The 15,006-nt window shown below is 40.1% G+C and overlaps 1 protein-coding gene across 5 annotated transcripts in view; it reads left to right on the forward strand.

Moving 5' to 3' along the window:
• SLC7A8 (solute carrier family 7 member 8) overlaps positions 1 to 11,234 on the forward strand; it is a 162,391-nt gene extending 151,157 nt beyond the window's left edge. For all 5 annotated transcript variants that reach the window (XM_074234854.1, XM_074234857.1, XM_074234855.1 and 2 more), the window contains 5 exons: positions 1,765 to 1,868; positions 4,287 to 4,383; positions 5,852 to 6,001; positions 7,972 to 8,149; positions 8,813 to 11,234. In XM_074234854.1, the coding sequence (XP_074090955.1) occupies positions 1,765 to 1,868; positions 4,287 to 4,383; positions 5,852 to 6,001; positions 7,972 to 8,149; positions 8,813 to 8,982 (699 nt within the window). In that variant the 3' untranslated portion in view covers positions 8,983 to 11,234. The remainder of the gene's footprint in view (positions 1 to 1,764; positions 1,869 to 4,286; positions 4,384 to 5,851; positions 6,002 to 7,971; positions 8,150 to 8,812) is intronic.
• Positions 11,235 to 15,006: the final 3,772 nt, after the last annotated feature.

Genomic DNA, 15,006 nt, shown 5'->3' on the forward strand with positions numbered 1-15,006 from the left:
AATAGAGGAAGATCAGATTCCTTGAAAGAGTTTTTATGGGTCCCTGATTTATATATCTCTCTACCAGAGGCATCTTTTGTATCTCCTCCCCCAACAAGAGTAATCTTGAGTTATCTTGACCTATCCAATCCAGTCCAATTCACAAGCATTTATTGTGTATTCTGTGCTTGATGCTATTCAGTGCTCTGAATACAGAGGCAAAAATGAAAAAATGTCAATGCCTTCAGGTAGTTACTATTCTCTTGAGAGCAAGAATTAGTTATAATTAATATATGATGATAAGTTGATAATATAGAGGAGAAAATGGGGAATCAATTCTACTAGCAGATAGTACAAGAGATGAACCTTGAAGGAAACAGGCATTCAGGCAGAGTTGAGAAGGGACAGGATGGGGAAATAAGGATGAGGAACAGCAATTATATGTCAGTTGACCTGCAAGTTTTGAGAACAAGACTATTTCATAAGACTTGAAAGGCTGAGGTAGATTGTAAAAAGATTGAACTAGGGCGGCTAGGTGGCATAGTGGATAAAGTGCCAGTCCTGGAGTCAGGAGTACCTGGGTTCAAATCTGGTCTCAGACACTTAATAATTACGTAACTGGCCTTGGGCAAGCCACTTAACCCCGTTGGCCTTGCAAAAACTTAAAAAAAAAATTGAACTGCCAAAATTTTTAAAGACTATAAGAACCTTCTTGAATCAGGGCTCACCTGTGCTTTAAGAAAATTATTTTGGCAATTATATGAAGAGCAGATTGGAGATAGACTAGAGGCAAGAGAAATCACTTAGAATTAGTTAAGCGGTGCCTTTGAGCGAATAGGAGTTCAAATCCAGCTTCAGATATATTCCTGGGCAAGGCTCGTAAACCTCTTTCCTCTTCTGCAAAATGAGAATAGTATAATAGTACCTCCCTCCCTTATTTTAGCTAAGAATATGTGTTCAAAATTGAGGGAGATTTCCTTGAATGTTTTCTCATGCATCCTCAGACCCTTTTGTTGTTGTGAGGATAAAATGAGATATTTGTAAAGCACTTTGCAAATCTTAAAAATACCATATAAATGCTTTGGTGCTATTCAGTCATGTCAGTTCTGCCAGACTGTTTATGATCCCATGTGAGGTTTTTGAGGCAAAGGTCCTGGAGAACTTTGTCATCTTTTCCAGCTCATTTGCACATAAGGAAACTGAGGCAAACAAAATTAAGGGATTTGCCCCGGGTCACACAGCTAGTACATATCTTGGGCCAAATGCTAGCTATTTTATTTTTCGCAAGGCTGTGGTGCTAAGTGACTTACCCAAAGTCACACAGCTAGTTAATAATTAAATGTCTGAGGTCAGATTTGAACTTAGGTCCTCCTGACTCCAGGGCTGGTGCTCTATCCACTGTGCCACCTAGCTATTATTCTTAATGATAATGATGATATTAAATATATAATTATAAAATGATTTTACACTTATAAATGCTAGCTCTTATTAATGGTTTAAGGGAGACATGATAATTATTTTGAACTTGGGTGCAGTCAATAGAAGAGAAAGGGACACCTACCAGAGATGTGTTTAAGCAGCTCATTCTTAGCAGCTGATGGGATATGGGAAACTTTGTGTAGGTGGAGAATAAGGGCAGTGGGGTGAGAGAAAGTTAAGGAAGCAGTTACATGAACAGAGGCCAACATAGAAGGTGCCCCCTTTTGGGGAGACTTCTGCATGTGAGCAACCCTTCCCCCACAGCTCAACCCAAAGTTTTCAACTCTCCCTTATATTCTCTTCCAGACCTTTGGAGAGAAACTTCTAGGGGTCATGGCCTGGATCATGCCCATTTCAGTGGCTCTTTCCACATTTGGTGGAGTCAATGGATCTCTCTTTACATCCTCCAGGTGAGTACAGCTGAAACACTGACTCTGTGTGTATGGGGCGGGGGGGGGAGCTGACTGTATATAGTAATAGTGTTTGTATGTGTATTTGTAGATGACAGATAAGTGTGCTTTTATGAAAGTTTCTGTTTCTTCCATATATCTCTTTGGGTTTACAGAAAGACGTGTGTGTGTGTGTGTGTGTGTGTGTGTGTGTGTGTTCATTCATGCATGCATGTACATCAGACAGTGATTTGATTTCTAAGGTTCCCACTATTGAGTAGAGAAAGTGTAAAAGAAGCACTTTTGCCATTTTTGGATCCACTTCATTAAAGAGGTAGAGAGTAAAGTTTGTCCCTAGTCCCTTTCATTCTCAGCTTTGGTTGATAACCTCTTAGGAAATAGAAAAGTCTCAGGGCCTCTGTGGTCCAGATGCTGGTGAGAAAAGAATGAGAAGAAACCCTGCAAAGGACAGAGGGAGGAAAACATGATCCTTGTATGCAGCACTGTGAAAGAGCTTTGGCTTTGAATTCAAACATCTGGGTTTCATATCACAATTCTGTTTACTGTTTGAGAGCCTCTGAGTAGGACACTTGAGTTCTCTGGGCCTCAGTTTCCTCATCTGTAAAGAAAGGAGTTAAGATCCTTGGGAAAGGATCAAAGTCTAAGCTCTCCCTTCTTTGGACCCATCAAGACAAAACTTCAATTTGGATATATATGACTGTCTTTGGGGAACCAATACAGGGAAAGGGGCAGGAGGCTGGGCAGGCACCTTAACCTGACCAGGTAGTCTTTGCTGTGACCTTTGCCAGCCCATAGTACAGAATGTACATTAAAGCAGCTTGGTGGAGAAGGAGGAGAAGAATCAAGAGGACTTGTGTGTGGGACTACCTTGAACTAAATGGAAGGGTTCCAGCAAAACTCCAAAGGTTTGGGTTGGAACTGAGCCACCTAGTGCTCCTGGGAAGCCCGGTGCCTCAGGGGAGCATTCCTCCCCAAATCAGCCAGTCATGCTGTCTTGAAGGCCACCTGCTGTCTCACCCACTCTACCTAGCTCACTCACTAGGCTGCCTCAAGACTTAACTTGACCTGGCTTAGTCTCAGCAGAGAGAAATTTTCCCATGAGGGGACAGATGTGTGCCATGTTTGTGTGCCATTGCACTGAAAAGCACAGGGTCCTGGTACCATTCCTATAACTGGGGCATCAAAACACTCACCCATAGCTACCTCATGTACCTGTTAAACAGGAGCTGCAGCAGCCTGGAAGTCACAACAGAGTGCCCTGGAAGAGAGCTTATCCATCGTGAATAAAGCCAATTTAGAGCTGGGTTTGTCCCTCCAGGCAGGTCACACAGACAGGTCTGGATGCACGTGAATGGGTGTAGCTGTGTGTGTGCATGCAAGTGACAGGGGATGTATGTGACAGTCACACATCATCCGAGGGTAGAATATTCTCCCACTCACCTATCCCAATATCCTTGTTGAAGGAGGGTGGGCCTTCTGTTCTCTTTTCCCTTAAAAAGACTTCATTTCAGATATGGAATGAAAGACTTTTTGCCGAGGTATGGAAGTATGTGTGGGTATGTCACCCCTCTTGTATTTCATCAGTCATCAGCTCTGCAGAGCAGGGATTGTCTTTAGGCAGATTTAGGTTTGGGTTATTAGATGGGGTTATTGGCAGTGCAAATTTGAGAGGCAGCCATAATTTTTGCATGAAGATTCTCCTGTATCTTGGTGCATGACACCACCCTGCAGGGTATACTCACAGGTCGGCTGGTGCATTGAGGGCATGCATGTGGCTGCTTATGGGGAGGTAGGGTGGACAACCTGGTGCCACATCTCAGATTCATCTGCTTCTAATCTGTACAAATCTGGCGAATGTGCTCATGTGTGTCAACCTGACCCAATTCTAGTGGGACTATGTTTTTACCTTCCTTTGCATATTCATTGCCTAAAGTATAAATGACTAATGAGAATTTAGAGTTCTCTCCTACACCCAAGAGATTTGTCCTTTCAATACAAAGTTGGGTGGAAAAAGTAAAGAATGGTCACAGGTATGACAAAGTAAAGAAAGGCATTTTAAGGAGGTCACCTTCCCAGCAGCCCATCTCCTCCAACTTTACACCCAGTCACGCAGATTCCGAACTTGAGAATGGTGTGGCCATTAACAACTTCAACCCCACACACCAGGTCTGCTTAGGTCACTCAGGGCTCATCCATCTACTGCCTCTGTGATAGCATGGATAGAGAAATAAGACAGTATATGTATATATCTTTGATGATATATATTTGTGCATGGATAGGGGAACCTGTACACTGGGACCAGTTCCTGGGGGAGGTTGGGGATGGGGGTCACAGGGCAAGGGAAGTGGGTGGAGTGGGCCATGACTTTTATTTCTTTTGTCTCATACTGGACCCCTACTTCTTTTCTCCTTTTATTAGACTATTCTTTGCCGGAGCTCGGGAGGGCCACCTGCCCAGTGTGCTGGCTATGATTCATGTGAAGCGTTGTACTCCAATCCCTGCTCTCCTCTTCACGGTAAAGATCATTCAGTATTGGCCACTCACCTCATCTTAGCTCTTTCTTCCCTGTTCCTACTTTTGTCCTGTTTGTGGCCATTCCATCCTGTGCTAATCAGAATGTGAACTCTCAATTCATTTGTATAGGGAACTCCAAGGTGAGGAAATTCTTTCCACCAATGCAAGTCAGCACCTTTTCTGCTAATTATTGTCTTAAAGAGCTGACAGTGAGTGATAATTAGGACCATTCTATGTCAGAGGACCTGAACCCCACGTCTTCCTAATTTCAGGCAGCATTCCTCTACTACCCCACACTGCCTCTTAATAATATCAAAAGGAACAGAAATATTATCAATTATGAAAAGGTTTGACATCTAGAGGTAGCTAAGTAGAGCAGTAGACTTCGAATCAGCAAGGTCCAAGTTCAACTGTGACCTCAGACCTCAGATGGGTGATCCTAAACAAATCAGTTAACCATTATTTGCCTGAGTTTCTTCATCTCTAAAATGGGGCTAATACTATATTTACTTGCAAGGGCATCTTTGTAAAATACTTGACTGAGCTTACATTTCTTTTTGAAATTTGGCTACTTATTAGCATTTTTTAAAAAGAGACTATCAAATGGAGTGGGGAGGAGAAAGGGAAGCTGATCAACCTAAAAACATCTGGCCAAGAAGGAAAGGGAGGAGCAGCAGCATCATAGAAGTGAAATTTAGAGACAAAGATTCTCCCTATTAGCACCTTTGAATTATTTCCTTCTTCCAATGGAAAATTACTTTGGTTTATTTGAAATCTGGTCAAAAATGAGCAGAATACATTTCAATGTGGCCAAAAATGAGGTAGTAGTATGCTTTGTAGATAAAAAAACAAAAGAAAAATTCAAACCCAAGTAGTTAGGATATAGCTATGGATGATAAGTCATCTGTAAATAAGATGGAGAAAATACCAGCATCCTCATGGACCCACAAATAGTGCTTCAGTCAATCATGTGGTGCAATCATTAAGAAAAGGAATGAGATACGGGATTACACTAATCTAACTTGTCACCATGAAAATGCCCTCTTGTTATCCTCGGTATTGGTCAGATTCTCAGTAGAAAATTTTATACCTAACTGGGCTCTTCCATCAAAGAGTGGTGCAGAGAACAGATTGACCAAGATGACTGGAAAATGCAACCAGTGAGAAAGGTGTAATGGGCACTAAAGTGATTAAATCTAGTTTGTTTTTTATATTGTGAAAAGGTATTTTACAAAGGTTGACTTGTTCTCCATATCTACTCGAGAGAAAAAAAATTGCATCAATTGTAACAAAAAGGATATAAATTATTGGATTAGGGGATCCCCTTATTGAAGGACATGAGGAAATCTGGGCATCTTTAAAATGGCATAATTTAGATTCCAAGGCTAAATTAGGAATCAAGGGGACCTATTATGAATGACTCTACCTTTTAGACTACAATTGAACTAACTTCTTTTCCCTCCCCACAGTGTATTTCCACTCTGCTGATGCTTGTGACCAGTGACATATATACCCTCATCAACTATGTAGGCTTTATCAATTACTTATTCTACGGTGTCACAGTTGCTGGGCAAATTGTCCTGCGCTGGAAGCAACCTAATATCCACCGCCCAATCAAGGTGAGATTGATCATTCTAAAATCCTTCATCATCTTCTGACTGAAAGTAGACCTGGTTCACAAAAAATTCCTTTGATCCCTTAATTTTATGGCCAAGTTGTTAAAACTTTATAAGAATGAAAAGTGGCTATTTCTCATCTCCCTCTGAGGATAGAGGAAATTTTAGGAAGAAAGATTTAATTTAAGGTTATTGCTTTTACCTCCCCTGCTGTGAAAGACTTTGAATGGCTCACTAACTACTTCCTGCAGAAACAAGTCAAAGCTCAAGGTGTTAGTGGGGGGGGTAGTATGGTGGATAGAGTGGTAGATTTGGAATCCAAAAGGCTTTCAAATTCTGATATTTATAATCTCTGTTATCATGAGGAATCTCTCTAAGGCTCAATTTCCTCCCTGTAAAATGAGAATAAAAGTAGAAAAAGTACCTAATTCGGAATTACTGTGAAATGTCTTATTTCAGTCAAATTTAATAGTGTATATAGAGCACTAAGTATGTGGCAATTCTTTTTAAAGTCTCAACTCCTGCCTGACTTTGAAAATTCTACATTATGTAGATCTATTGTGCTCAGAGGCACTGCTGTGGTATACAGAAGAAACATTAGTTTTGAAGCTGAGTCACCAGTTCTTATACTTTTTTAGCCCTGTGTTTGGAAAAGTCACTTTTTACTGGTCTGACCCTCAGTTCAGTGGATATCTAGGATGCTTATTCTGCCTTTGTATTCCATTTCTTATTCCCTTGGTTAGAGCAGAGGTCTCCAAACTTTTTTAATCATGCACCTTTATTAGAAAAAAAACCAAACTGATTATTTGAATATATATTTTTTGGTCTGATGAAGCATAACAAACACTAAAAATTACATATTATATAATCAAGTTTAGCTGGCCAATCTTTATCCCTCTGCCCTTTTCTTTCTTAATGTTTTGTGCTTGCATACATGTACACACACAAACACATCAGAGTGTTATGTGGGGTTTAAAGAGGATTCTCATTACTACTGAAGGGATCATAGAGGACTTCCTGAAGGTGGTGACATTGGAAATGGATTTTAGATGGTCCTACTTTTTCTGTTCTTCAACCCAGCACACTAGTGTTTATCGAACTCAAAGGTTAAGACTCAATTCCTGGCAGACATAGAATCTGCCTCCATTCTAATTGTCTCTATCAAGATAAAACTATTTTGGGCTTTTGTAAGGTGAAAGGCTTTTAGAGTGTATCCTGGAAGATTGTGGGTGTAGCTGGTAGGAGAGGACAATAGATTGCACATGTTGCTGGTAGGAATGAGGAGATTAGATAGAGGGTATAAATTGTGGGTGTTGATGGTAGGAGTTGAGCATATTAATTACTGGAAAATATTTGGGAACTACTAAATCAGATAAGCAGCATTGTGTATAATCAACTCAGATTTAACTTTTTATATATCTTAATCAGACTTAGTAATGTTGGATAGTTTTGCTGAACTTTTTTTTTATTCTTTGTTACAGGGCTAGGGGGATGAGGGAAGAAATATATTTGTAAATAATGGTAATGTTAAAATGAAACATTAAAGAATATAGAAGGATCAGCAAAAGTTAATAAAGTTTTAGGTAGGCCTAGGATTTATGGGTAGGTCCTCTGGAGTGTGTAATGGAATCATAGTCTTATCCTGGCTGTAGGTTGGCTGGAGAAAATGCCTGTTCTATTCCCGAGAAGGAACAATTGTATTTAGCTCTTTCCAATGCAGTGGGGGAGGTGTTCTGCATCATAGCATCTAGGGTCCCTATTATTTTCTTTTTTTTTCTTTTTTGCAAGGCAAATGGGGTTAAGTGGCTTGCCCAAGGCCACACAGCTAGGTAATTATTAAGTGTCTGAGACCAGATTTGAACCCAGGTACTCCTGACTCCAAGGCTGGTGCTTTATCCACTACGCCACTTAGCTGCCCCCCTATTATTTTCAAGTGACTTTGTGACTAACAGAATCTCAACTTGTCTCACCAGATAAACTTGCTGTTCCCTGTCATCTATCTGCTGTTCTGGGCCTTCTTGCTGGTCTTCAGTCTGTGGTCGGAGCCTGTGGTTTGTGGTATTGGCTTGGCTATCATGATGACAGGTGTTCCTGTTTATTTTCTTGGTGTATACTGGCAGCACAAACCCCAGTGTTTCAATGATTTCATAGGTAAGTTTGGAAGTGGTAATGATCAGTCTAGGACCTGGAAAACTGTATCTGGTAATAGCTTGGGCTGACAGAATCTCAGAAAAAAAGGAGCCTTTGAATGAGACTATAGAGTTACCTATTCTGAGTACCTGAGCATCTTTCAGACAAGCTGTTAAAACTGATGCCTGGACAAAATAATCATCTAATCAATTAATAGGGGCAGCTCGGTAATTCAGTTGAATAGAACACCAACTTTAGAGTCAGGAGGAGCTGAGTTCAACTCTGTCCTCCCAGACTTCTAGCTGTGTGACCCTGGGCAAGTCACTTTCTCCTGATTTTCTCTGAAAAGAAAAAAAAAACAGGCTATTATAGTAATGGTCCTAATCTGGATAATATAGGTGGAAATGCCACCTTTGAGGGCACTGAGGAAAACAAATTGCCTATGGAGTAGTGATTGACAGAATGAAGGTTGGAGTGAGTTAGTAGTCTTAAGTAGAACAGTTCACCAGAAAAAAAGGAATCTGTCCATTTTGATCCTAAGATAATGTGAAATATATGGTGGTTATGGGATGTCTTCATTGGTGGGGTTGTTCCAATAAGTAGACTTGGGAACCATCCTGCATATATGAAAAGTTCAATCCCAGGAATTGATCTTCTTTCTGCATTTTTTTCCCACCTTCCTAGCATCCCTGACCTTGGTGAGCCAGAAGCTGTGTGTCGTGGTGTATCCCCAGATGGATGAGAGCCCATCAAAAGAGGAAGAATCTACTGATGACATGAAAGAACAGAGGCAGCCTATCTACAAAGCCAGTGCCCCTGGTGGAGAGGAGTCAACCGACCCATCACACCCCTGATTCTGACTGACTCTTCTCTGAGCTTCTCTGACATTTAATCCCCCTCCAGCCCCACCCTTAATCAAGCTCCTTCTTCACCCTTACCCTAAAACTGTTCTTTTCTAGCAGGAGCAGTCAGAGAGGTAGGGGATGGAAATGATAAATAAAAACACTGTAATTTTTACTTAAATAACCAGTTATGGACTGCTAGGGTCTCTATGAGAATACCATTCACCAGTGCTGCTGTACTTAGGGAGGGGAACCCCTACTCAGCCAGTTATGGAGAGGGAGACTAGTCACCTCCTACAACATAACCCAACCCTTTAGGAATGATGGCCACCCAGGGATATTTTTAGGAAAATTCTGGTGCCAACAAGTATGTGAAAACCCCTGGAGTAGCATTCTCAGGAATCCAATCAAGTGATACTGAATAAGGAACAGAGACCTAACAAATGACATACCTGAAAGCCAAAGGTCTTCAAGGGAAGGGGAAGTGTTGGTGGCAGCAGCTTATGAATCTGTCACAGGGTACAGGAGTCTCAGAAAAGGAAGGGGACAGCTGTTTTTCTTCACACATTTGCGCTTGTTTTCTCACCTGTGGCCCTTTGCCAGACACATACAAATTCCCTATAGGGTTAGGGACCAACAAAGGATGGGCACTGCTTCTTCTTCCCCTACCTCTCCCTCACCCCTTTCAGGTATTTAAGCATACCACAAAACCTGTGAAACAGATCTGGAAAGATCCATATTACAGGAACTCTTAGTATTCTCTGTATCCTTCCCCAAGTTTGGTGCCAAAGCTTTCTATGGCCAGAGAAACTTTTTTTCCTGGTTGGTTTTACAGAGGTGGCTGTTTCTTTCCTAGCAGCAGGGTTTAGCAGCTCCTCTCTTCACCTTGGGGTGCCCTTAGTGGGAAGATGTTGGATAATTATCACTGGTATTCAGCTTCTCTATCCCAGAGGAGCTACTGCAACTTGCAGTGCTGCCATATTTGCTGAATTACACTATCTCTTTCTTCCCTGGGGTTGTACTTTTCCTTAGGGGGGAGACTGAACTATCCCAGTTTCCAGTTTGGAATCCAAGCTGTGCTAAGTTATTTCATCATCTTCCACACCAGGATCAGGGCATGAATTTTCCCATTTTTCTCTCTTAGGACAGTCTTCCTTCCCTACTGAAGCTACTCACTTCTCATAGGAGATCTCCCTAAAATCTCAAGATAATCAACCTGAGAGGTAGGGCTTGGAGAGGAGTATGTCCTGATTTGAGGGCCAGTGCCATCTTATTTCCCTCTTATTGCCCAATAGTTCCTCCTTTCTATCCAAACAGCTTTCTAGAGTTTAGACTCCCCCTATAAATACACTCCAATTCAAACTGTATCTCCCCTCCCTCCCTTCAGGACTTATTTCCAAAGATAGGACATACCACTAATATGGAGACAAAAGAGGACTTTTGTGAGGGAGGTTAGAAGCCAAATTAGAGAGATATCTCAGAAAAGCCTGTCTAATGACTATCTACTTTCTTCCTCTATAGGGAAGAAAGGAGTGCCTTTAACTGGCTATCTTACTGCAATAATAGAAATAAGTCCCTCGGTATCTCTTGTGACAGTTAGACTGAATGTCTTAGTTGGTTTTCCATGTTTTCAACAATATATGATGCTAGTCCTTTGTAATAAGGGTAATTATTTTTTAACCTGGGTCCATGGAAATTGGATCCCCACAAAGCTTTCTGAAATGTGTTAATTCCTTCCTAGCTCTCCAGACTTTCTCCCTTACCACACTCATCCCCACATAGATCCGGAGCTGGAGAATCTTCCTTCTCCCAATATCCTTTCTGGTACATTTTTTCCCTCTGGGACTGGAAATTCCAGAGACAGCTTCCTTTCCTTCCCTCCTCCCCCCCCACCCCCCACATTTAACACCTAGCCTGTCTCTATCCCACTGCCTCAAGTTAACCAAGGTCCAGATTCTTGATAAGATCGAGCAGCCAAGGTGCAGGGGAGGGGAGTTTTAACCCACCTTTCTTATCCCTCTCAACCTCCTCAACTTTTATTGTCATTTTTTTGTATTGTGGATGCCTTACTTTTTGGATAAATATTTTTGAAGCTGTCATTTCTATTTCTTTTGTTTTTTAAAATGTTTTCAGATTTTTTTTTCTTGGGTAGAAAAGAAAACCTGGATTATGATCTTGTATCTTTTGGTTGGTTTGGGTTTTAGGTTTGGTGATATTTGTTTATTTGTTTTTGATGTAATAAATTTTTAAAATGGAAAATTAAATGTGAAGTCTGGAGATTGAATGATCCTCTAGAAGGAGGGCAGGATCCCCCCAAGATCTCCCCTCCTAGGGCTATATGTACTAAGGTTCACTCCCGGTGACAGCATTGAATCCTTCCCCAATCACTTCTACAATCTTGATCTGACCCAGGTCATGTTTTCTGACTTATAAAACTAAGGATGACATCCCTCCCTACAAAGTCCAGCAGCTTACAGCTTAATGCCTTCATAATAATTGATATTCATATAGTCTTTTAAGATTTGCAAAATAGTTTTCATACAGTCTCATTTGAGTGTAGGGAAGGAAAATTAGAGACCTACTATGTTCCAAGCACTGTACTGACCGTTTTACAAATACCTTATTTGATCTTAATAGCAATCATAGGCATTAACCCCATTTAACAGTTGAGGAAACCAGGGTAAACAGGTTAAGTGTGAAAAGATCATAACGACTATTTAGGGAGACACAATTTTAAATCACTAGGTCCAAACTTCTATCTTCTGCACCACTTAATTGATTCATACATGTATTTAAAAAAATATGGCATGGGGGCAGCTAGGTGGTGCAGTGAATAAAGCACCAGCTCTGAAATCAGGAATACATGAGTTCAAATGTGGCTTCAGACACTTAATAATTCCCTAGCTGTGTGACTTTGGGCCATTGCCTTGCAAAAAAAAAATACTGTATAGTAAAAATATTACAAGGGTGGAGGGAGATAAGTACTTATACATAATCACACAACTAATATCTCTTTGTACTCAGGTCTTCTTGATTTCAAATCCAACAAGTACTTATTAAAAATTTAGAGCAAGCAATTGTCTTTTTATTTTCATAGCTTTTGGTTCCATATCATCATCTCTGCATATCTTCCTCCCCACTTATGCCTTATATCAACAAATGAATAAGAAGTTTTTCAAAACAATCCAGCAAAACCTATCTCAGTCAAGGACTCTTGACAGAATGCAGTGTTTCCAACACTTAGACACGAGCTTTTGTAAGAGAGGGAAGGAGGTACATTTTCCCACCTCTTCTAGGATCTCCAGTAGCATTCAGTGGGATCTACTAAAGCTCTTCTCCACTAGTTTGTAGAATGGAGGTAATGCAGTTCCCTAAGGCTCTGCCAGTCCAAGTGGATCTTATAAAGAGAAGCTTTAAGGCTGGTTGACTAGGAAGAACTGTCTGAAGTCTGAGAACCAACCTCACTAAATCTAGAGAGCTTCATTACAATACTAGCATCAGGACAGCTATAGTTAGTGCAGTGTATAGGACACTGGCCCTGAATTCAGGAGGACCTGAATTCAAATTTGATCTCACGCACTTGGTGTACTCAGTAGCTGTGTGTCTTTGATCAAGTTCATTAACCCCATTGCCTCCCCAAAACTAAAAATAATAGCACTTATACTTCCCAGGATTAATGTGAGGATCAAATAAACTATGTATATAAATGCTATGTAGGATATTTGGTGGTGCAGTGGAAAGAGCATAAAGTCATGAAGACCTAAGTTCAAATTCAACTTCAAACACATATCACCCTGGACAAGTCATTTACCCCTGTTAGCTTCTGTTTCCTCATCTATAAAATGAGCTGGAAAAGGAAAAGGCAAGCCACTCCAGAATTTTTGACAAGCAAATCCCAAAAAGGGATTACAAAGAGTCAAGACAGGACTGAAAAACAATTGAACTGAATGTGGCATGTTAAATTAGCCAGGGACATTGCAGAGGGGTCATGATAGATTAAAAACATTGATGAATGTGAATAAGAGACAAGAAGACTCCAAGAAGGGGATAGGGGAGAAGCTGTGAAGAGAAGGAAAAAGAAGCAAGTAAGGCTTGTGTAGAGTCTAATGACTTGTCTCCTCAAAATGGAAAGAAGTGATAAATGACATTAGTTAGGAAAGAGAGTGAAGGGGAGTGAATTCCCACTGATACAAGAGCTTTGAGAGAGATAGATTTTTTTTTGAAAATTATTTTTCCAATTATATGTAGAGATAATTTTCGATATCCATTTTTGCCAAATGTTCTTCTACCTTAGGATAGCAAGCAATCTGTTATCGGTTATATGTGTAGAACCCTCTTACACATGCTTCATTAGTCATGTTGTGAAAGAAGAATCAGAATAAAGGGGAAAACTATAACAAGGAAAAAATTAAAAAATTTTAAAGTTGATTTGTAGTCAAGAGTTCATAATTCTTTCTCTGGATGTAGATGGCATTTTCTATCTATCAAGTCTGATAAGAGCTAAGTCCATAATTGACCACACAATGTTACTGTTTAGACGTACTGCTGACTTCACTACATATTAAGTCTTAAGTTTTCTGAAATCTGACTGCTCATTGCTTATAGAGCATATATTATAGAGAATATATCATATTCATATACCATAACTTATTCAGCCATTACTCAATTGCTGGGCATCCCCTCAATTTCCAGTTCTTGAAACACCATAGAAAGAGCTACTATGAATATTCTTGTACATACAGGATTTCCCCCCCTTTTTTGTGATCTCTTTGGAATACACAACTGGTATTGGTATTGCTAAATCAAAGGGTATATATACCTTAGCCCTGTTTGTCTAGTTTCTTCATCTTTAAATGAGTGGGAGAAGGAAATGGAAAACCACTTCAGTATTTTTTGCCAAGAAAAATACTCAGAAAGGGTCATAAAGAAGCAAACAGGACTGAATTGAATGTAGGATGTTTAGTCAGCAAGGCCATTCTTTTAAATTTTTGCCCTTTGGGCACTGTTCCAAATTGCTCTCTCCGGTTGAATCAGTTCACAATTCCAGCAGTGCATTAGTGTTCCACATCCCTTCCAATATTTAGAATGATAGACTTTTTGAAGAATTTAGGAGGAAAATGTACACAAACTCGAATTTATTTATTTTAGTCAGTCAATCTCTATTTCCATAAGGACAAAAAATAAATCACGAGGATGGATAGAAGGAAAATCTCCATATCTGACGAAGATGACTGAAGTTGGTTATAGAGTTAGTTTTTAATTGCTATCTTTGTGGTCAAAGCAAGATTGGATACATTCCTCCCTAGGAAAGAGGGGCTACCAGCTGACCTTAGGTTAATGTTTCAATCAGTCTCAAAATCTATAAAGTCCCACAGGGCAATGGCTTTATAGCTTGGGAATCAGGACCCTTGGGCCACATTATGAAATACACCTCCAATTTGGTCCAACCTTCCATACATCTACCCCAAAGGCTTCCAAAGCAGCAACATCCTATACTTACATGAACTTTGCATTGGAAGAAGCTTTGAAGATCATCTCTCCAGTACAACTAAAATCATCCTCAAACATTGTCCTTGCTGGCCAGAGTCTGTAAAGATCATGCAGTTCGAAGGCATGGAGTTTAACTCTGGTTTTGCCACCACCTGGTTGGCAGACTAATTCATCTCTCTGGGCTTTTGTTTTCCTAACTTATAAAATGAAGGGATTAGCTAGTGAAATATACACACATAGGACATTTTCATTACTACTAGGTTAAATATCTTTTTAAACCTGCATATGATAGGATGAAAATAATTTTATCTCCATTGAATCAGTCAATCAATAGCCATCCAATTAAGACATTTCTTAATTACCCACTATGTGTCTGGCACCTATTAAGTATTGTGCTAGGGATGCAAAGACAAATGATAGATAGTCGCTACCTTTAAAGATCTCACAATCTAATAGGGGAGACATGAATATATTAGGGAATGAATACCAATGGTTATATACAAAGCAAGCTATATATATATATATATATATATATATACATATATA

Source organism: Macrotis lagotis, chromosome 4 (assembly GCF_037893015.1).
Source record: "Macrotis lagotis isolate mMagLag1 chromosome 4, bilby.v1.9.chrom.fasta, whole genome shotgun sequence".
NCBI lineage: Eukaryota > Metazoa > Chordata > Mammalia > Peramelemorphia > Peramelidae > Macrotis > Macrotis lagotis.